Raw genomic sequence first — 8,228 nt, forward strand, 5'->3', positions numbered from 1 at the left:
GCATGCTCATCAAATTTTGGTTTCAGATTTTCTGCTGTAAACATCATATCTTCACTGTTAATATGTGCAACAGTGAAGGTAATTTATTGTTATGTGTTGGCAATACAAATGATGAAGTTTTATTTATCTATATATGAAAAATGTTTCATGGATCATTTCATCTACGATTGAGTCTTGTAAGATCAGAATCTATAAATGTACTTGTAAATTGATCTTCTTTCTCGTATCTGTAATGAGTGAAATTTGCTAAAAAAATCTACCAAAAAACTGTTTCATACTTGATGAGGGACAGATAACATAAGAGAGAAAGATATAACAAGATAAATGCATTAGATGCCGTGATATTCTTTAGAAAAAAAGAAGGAATAGTTCCAATTAGGATGTCAACGGGCGGGTAGGGTACCGGTAGTAGCTTCCCCGTACCCTACTTGCTGGATAAATATTTGTTCCGTATCTGTATCCATATCTGTCGGGTATCCGTTATGTGGGTACCCGTCTATTTTTTTTATATCCGCGGGTATCCACAAATACCCGTGGATGTTTGCAAAATTATTTAAAAAATAAATATTTAATCATAAATTCAAATAAAACAAAATAAAATACATCACTGTCAAAAATTTTAAATAAAGTTCAAATAAACTCAAGTTGATACAAGTCTAAATAATTGTAAAAGTAAATATAAAATGATCTTCAACATAATGAAAATTCTTTAATTAGTGCTTTGATCAACAAATCCACTTTCTCCTATTGATTCTAAAAAATAAACAAAATAAACAAATAATAAACCTCAATTGTCACGTGTCAAGTATTCTTATTTTGATTCCATCATTCGGCAACAAGCATACCATAAACGTCATTGTCTATATAATGTTTGATGTATATACCCAATTTCTAAGAAAGGAAAAAGAAGAATGTCAATGATTGTAAGTTTAGCGGGTACGGGTATCCACGGGTACGTATACTATAATACCCGTACCCGCCCCGTTAACATGCGAATATAAAAAATACTCGTACCCACGGATAGCGAGTATCCATTTTAATATCCGTTTTCTACCCGTTGCGGGTTTTATCCATGGGTACTCGACAATTTATAGTTTGAGATAATAATTTTAGAATTTGAAATCTTTTTGTTTTATTATTATCATCCAAGTTTAACGTCATAAATTTCTTAAAATTTGAAGGTGAATTAGAACTTCTATCTATCGATAGAAATATATAAAATGAATAATATAAAAAAAAATATTCATAAATCTATTATCTCAATGTTTTAAACTTAATGTCATTTTTTTTCAATTTTTTTATTAAAAAAAATTTATAAAATTAGGGAGACCATTATTGTTTAAATTGATAGATAACTGGAAAATTTTAAAACAAAGAACTAGCAATTAATAGGTTTTTGGACAATTCTTTTTTGTACTGTAACTATTTACTTTTGATCATATTTATGTTAGATTGTTAGAAACAGTTTAAGTCGTACAAGAAAGTAGAAAGTATTGTAAGAAGCTTGGGAGATAAACAATAATCTTTTCTCTAAAAAGAAAGTTTTAGTATCGGAACCGCTAGAAGCCTAAAAAAAAAAGGAATATGGATAATATTGTCTACTCCTTTGGAATGGGAAGAAAATCAAAGCATTAACATTAGCACAACTACATCATGATGACTTTTATGACAACAAGTCATTGTATCCTAATTCTTTTTTTTAATTTATCTAATCTTTTTCTAAACAATGGTGTTGAACTTGGATTAATAAACATAATGTTGGCTGTGTCGATTGGTAAGCAAGAAAAACCTCTTAATTTGTAGGATAGTTTTGAAAATTGCTAAATGTTTTATTTACTTTTCTAAATAAATAACATTTATACATAAGTTGTCAACGATTTAAGCATCCCAAATATTCTATTAAATATATTTCTTTTTAACTGATAAAAAACAACAACTAATAAGTAAAGATAAATAGTTTTTTTTCCAATAATTGGAGTGCTTTTCTTCAACAACAGTTTATAGTTTGAGATAATAATTTTAGAATTTAAAATATTTTTATTTTATTATTATTGAAGTTTAAGACTATAAATTTGTTAAAATTTGAAGGTGAATTATAACTTCTTAATTAATTAGAAATAAATAAATTGAATAATATATATAAATAATGATTAATAAATCTATTGTCTTATAATATTTTATAACGAATGTCATGTTTTTTTTTCAATTTTTTTATTAAAAAATTAGGGAGACTATTATTGTATAAAGTGATAGATATATAATTGTAATTTTTTAAAACAAATGATAAAATGGAAAGTGATAAGAAAGAAGAAGCTAACAATAACAAAAATAAGTAAGATCTAAAATTATATAGATACAAATTTTATTTGTTTACTATAGGTAAAAGTTAACAAAAATGTCAGCCACATATTTTCCTGATACAAGTTAGTTAGAAGAAACACAAATCTGAACTTCTTATTAATCTTTTTAATTTTTGGGGTTAGAAAATGTTTGGTGCTCAATGTTTTGTAAGAACATTATATTTATATTTTATTTATGAATTAAATTTTATCGAAGATTTTTTGGGTCATTTATATCCTGTAATCTTTTACAATTTCACCCAACTCTATATTTTATTCTACCCTATCTAGATTCAATATTCCTTATATTTAACTCTTTCAATACCTTATTACCTTTTCTTATTTCGATATTCCTTGATTTAGCTCTTTTAGTAGATATAACTTTTGAGAAATTGATGTATTTCCATTCTAGTAATTATCAACTATGCATTAAGTGTAAAAAAAAATTATAAAATTCTGTCCATTATGTAATTATGTAATTTTAAACTTGTAATTATCTATGAATATTTATATATTTTTTCAAATTTATTTCATGTACTTCTAAATAAAATTATCTAAAAATTACTATTTAAAACAAACTCAAATAATTTTACACTCCAAGATTATAAATCCAAATTGCACTGCACTCCAACATAAATACGAATAAATATTACTTGAGATATAATAATACTCAGATCTTAGTCCCAATAAAATTATAATCTCTCAAACACTCTTATTATGCTAGTTTAAATATAATGACATTATTTAAATCAAAACTGTATTCGTTATAATTGATTCTTATCTATTGTCTTACCCTTCTATTTTTAATATTCGTTTCCTATCTGTTGCGGGTGTTATCCGCAGATACTTGCAGATACGAATTTTTTTGACATCCCTAGTCATGATATGTAATTAAATTTAAAATTATACTTTATATATATATATATATATATATATATATATATATATATATATATATATATATATATATATATATATATATATATATATATATATATATATATATATATATATATATATATATATATATATATATATATATATATATATATATATATATACACACAATATTGTTATTGGACAATCCAAAATGGTATAGTGAAATTCATATAATATATTGATCGTTTAAAATAAAATATAATATATTGACATTTTAAAATAAAGGAAAGATATTAATTATGAGATATATGATATTATTTATGATATAAACAAAATCTTTTAATAATAAAAGAATTCATTAACCTCTTATTGGTAGGATTAAGAAGACTTATAAGTACATGCTATTAGGGATGGCAACGGGGCGGGGCGGGTACGGGTATCATGATCCCATCCCCATCCCCATAATAAAAATTCATCCCCATCCCCAAACCCAACGGGTATACAACTTTTGACCCATCCCCATCCCCACCGGGTAACGGGTATTTTCTTATACCCATACTCATACCCATTTTTTTATTGTTCCATATATCAATTAAATATTTTTTATAAAAAAATTTAAAAATCACACCAACGTAATCATGATACTATCAAAATATTCAATATTAAAATAACATACTCTTTTTGATTTTCATGATGTCAAATATTAAGAAAAATATTATAATAGTATAAATCTCAAATTAAAGTATCAAATAACAACTAAATAAAATTCAAATAATTATATAAAAGCTAAAAAATTACACATTACTAAAATTTTATAATAACCAAAATATTTATTAATTTTACAAATGATCAGTGGTTTCATTTGCATTCGATCCACCTACACATAGAAAAAAATTAAAAATTAGATATGATATAATAATTGAAATTGAAAATTTTAATTACTAGAATATAATGTACCTTCTTCATCAGATTCATTATCATAAAGGAGTAAAGATAATTAAATGTGTGACCCAAATTTGAGAATATCCATTTGAACATAACATAACGGAAACAAAAATGTATAATTAAGATTATGATAAAAGGAAAAATACCTTGAAGATCTGCTTAAACCTTAAAGAACAAGCCAAACAATTAAAAGAGAGTAAAAAAGTGTATAACCAAAGTAACAAAAAGAAGAGCTACAAAATAAGAGTCAAACATTTTCATGAAAATAAATAAATAAATAAAGATAATCAAATGTGTAACCTAAAAATTATTTCATAGAATGAAATTGAGGAACACCTATTTGAACATAACCATGTACAGAGAGTAAAAATTATGTAATAAGAAGAAGAAAAATTACCTTCAAAATTAAATCTTGAAAAACAAACCAGACAATTGAGAGAGTAAACAAAGTGTATAACAAAAAACAAAGAAAATGAGAAATATGTTATATATATATATATATATTATATTATATTATATTATATATTATATTACTATGTATATATATATTATATGTGTGGATATCTTATGTTTATATATATATAATTATTTATATATATTATATTATATTATATATTATATTATTATTACTATGTATATATATTATATGTGTGGATATCTTATGTTTATATATATATATATATATATTTATAGATATATATTTATTTTAAGTATATATTATATTATATTATATTATATAATAATATAAATATAATAATATATATTATATTATTATGTATATATATTATATGTATATGCGTAGATATTTTATGCTTTTATATATATATATATATATATATATATATATATATATATATATATATATATTTCTTTTAAATTTTTATAAATTTGTAATGTTATAAATTTGTTTATAAAAGATCTCACTAGTTAAATGATTAATTTGTTTTATACGTATATATTATATATATTATATTATATTATTATGTATATATATTATATGTATATTATATTATATTATATTATATATTATATGTATATGTGTAAATATATATATATATATATATATATATATATATATATATATATATATAAAAGTATATTTTATTTATATGTATATATACTATATTATATTATATTATATTATATTTTATGTGTAAATATATTATTTATTTATATATATTTTTTAGATTATTTAATAAATTATAAATAGTTTAGTAATTTAAGCGGGGACGGGTATTTGGGCGGGTATATATATATCCCATCCCCATCCCCATCCCCAGTTGAAAATTTCGGGTATTACCCATACCTATACCCATACCCAGTCAAAGCGGGGATTCCCCGTCAAAACGGGGACGGGTTCGGGTGATACCCACGGGCACGGGTTTATTTGCCATCTCTACATGCTATATAGAAATAGTACACCTCGTCTCATAATTACTTTTATTTACAAATGTTTGTTCAAAATTTCTTACTAATTTGAGTTTCGAACCGTCTTTGTTTAAGAACTTCTACCTTCTGATGAATTGAAGCTTAGTTATGTGTTAACATCCTGCACAATTCACCTTAGAGATTTGCTCAGTCAAATCTGGTAAGAAAAAAAAATGTGTTGAAATCAAATTGTGCATTTGGAGACCACATAAATAATATTGATTTAGTGATCCATTTGCTTATCAAAAGAGACCTCTTCGTGTGTTTTGTTTTTTTTTTGTTAAATTATTTTTTTGGTCTTTGTTTTTATCAAGAAGTGTCAAATTGGTCATCTAATTTTTTTTGTCTTAATTTGGTTATGATCTTTTCAAAAGATTCAATGTGGTTTTTGCCTAGATTTTCACAAATAATGTTAAATTCGAAAAAATTATAAATCTTTATTAACCATGTTTAACATTATTTGTGTAAAAACCACTGATAAAAACAAAATTAAATCATTTTAAAAAAATTATGAGGACCAATTTGATATTTTTTAACAAAAATAAAGATAAAAAAATAATTTAGCTTTTTTTTTTTAATTTGCATAGTCATCGGAGATGATCATAGATTATATTTATTATTGTTAATAAAAAAATCAAATTTAACATAAAGTACTCCGAAATAATATAAAAGTTGATATGATTTTACATTTGTTTTGATCACAACCAAAATAAAATATATGATAATTATTGCATCCATTATATATGTTCATGATTAGTAATGTGTTATTTTATATTAGTTATAGTTTAACTCACCAGTCACATTCTAAGTTTTCCCAGCCATATGTAAAATCCATTGTATTATAGTAGTTATATAAAAACCCCTATTTTGTTATATATTATGTTCCAATTTTAAATCTATTGGAGATAATATTATCAGAATCAATTATTATATTTCAGATATTGTTTACTTTGAAAATTTAAACTTTATCACAGGTCGCCTTATAACAAATGTAGTTTTTGCACCACAGAATTGTGACTTTGTGACCTTGAATTAAGTTCTACGACCAAATACCGATTAACATCATTATATCAGAAATTTGTGCTAAATCATAGGCATATTCTTAAGTTTTTATAAAGAGGAGTTTAACTGAAAAGATACAATATCAATGAGACCTGAGTCTAATCAGATAAAGCATTAACATCACTCTTGACTCAAAACTTTAAAACAATGTTTATTATGAGCTTTTATTTTTATACAATACTCTATTTTTTTAATTACTAATTAACACGAGAAACGTAATATGAATGTCTTTCTGAGGAGCCTCTGGTTTGGGCATTTGTTAATCTACATTTTGTTAGGAATCCAAGTGTGAGTCTAAGTCCCACATTGACCAGAATTGAGAAAGTAGAGCACCATATAAGGATCAAGGCCCATAAACCCATTGCCTTAAGGTTTTGGGTTGAGAGTGGTGTCAGTGTCTTATGTAGTTAGGCTCAGATCTCATTGGTGTTGTTCTCCCCGATAATACCCCTCCTTATAATCCTAACACATTTGTCTGTTGTTGTAATACTGTGTGCCGCTGTTTTGTTTTTTATGACAACATGGAACTCCGATGGAGCTGTTTTTCTATTTCCTTAATTGGAATGGTTCTTTATTTAAAACTGAGCAATAGAGGGGTGTTCATGTACGTATATGTAAAGTTGGGTATGGTATGGTACCAACCACTTGCAATGTATAGATGCAACATTTCTGAAGCTTCACGAGTTAAAGCCAGAAGAGACACATAAGATTAGAGCTAGTTCCAAATGTCTTGGCAAACAGGGAATAGATATACCTAGCTAGCTATATCTATAATAACAACATGTAGATGTAACATTTCTTTATTACATCTTTGCTACAACATAAGCTTGTTGCAGACCTAGTGGACCAATTAATAACTATCGATAGCGGACTTTACATGTTCCTCTGTAAAGGTATTCGAGTTGTCACTTGTCAATCAAATGCATCGTTACTTGCACATCTTATCTTACTTAACTTTTTTTCTTAGGTATAAATAACCACATGCATCCTTCGCAATGAAGCCATCATCATCATCATCAACTCTCAGGAAAATTAAAATCTTATTAGTTTCCTACATGGTCTTATCTTTATCTATATATCTTTTGTGTATCTGAGGTTTTTGAAACGTTAAACCAGACATTTACTTACATATGTTGTGTGTTTTGGAGACAGGAGCAGAATGAGCAAAAGCTTCGAAAGGCTGTGTCGGACGTGTCGAGTGAGATTGAGAAATACTATAGCGAGTTGAAGTTGGAGAGGATTGAAGAGGTGGAACAAGCTGAATGCCAGTGTTGTGGGTTGAAGGAGGATTGCACTTCGGTTTATATCACAGAGGTTGAAGAATGTTACTGTGGGAAATGGGTTTGTGGGCTTTGTTCTGAAGCTGTTAAAGAAAAAGTAGGGCGAAATCCTTCTACAGTAGCCATGCAAGAAGCTTTGAACTCACACAGGGATTTCTGCCAGGAATATAACGCTACCAGACTTAACCCTCAACTCTCGTTAACTCTTTCTATGAGGGAAATAGCCAAAAGAAGTTTTCAGAATAGGAAATCCAAGGGTTTATCCAGGCTTAGTCGCACCACTAGTTATCCCTGA

At 26.0% G+C, this 8,228-nt stretch overlaps 1 protein-coding gene across 1 annotated transcript; it reads left to right on the forward strand.

Moving 5' to 3' along the window:
* The first annotated feature begins 7,648 nt into the window (after nucleotides 1-7,648).
* LOC114163704 lies at nucleotides 7,649-8,228 on the forward strand. The gene is made up of 2 exons (XM_028047999.1): nucleotides 7,649-7,711; nucleotides 7,806-8,228. Exons 1-2 carry the CDS (start codon nucleotides 7,649-7,651, stop codon nucleotides 8,226-8,228), a joined length of 486 nt encoding a protein of 161 aa, XP_027903800.1.

This window comes from Vigna unguiculata, chromosome 9 (genome assembly GCF_004118075.2).
Source record: "Vigna unguiculata cultivar IT97K-499-35 chromosome 9, ASM411807v1, whole genome shotgun sequence".
NCBI classification, from domain to species: Eukaryota; Viridiplantae; Streptophyta; class Magnoliopsida; order Fabales; family Fabaceae; genus Vigna; species Vigna unguiculata.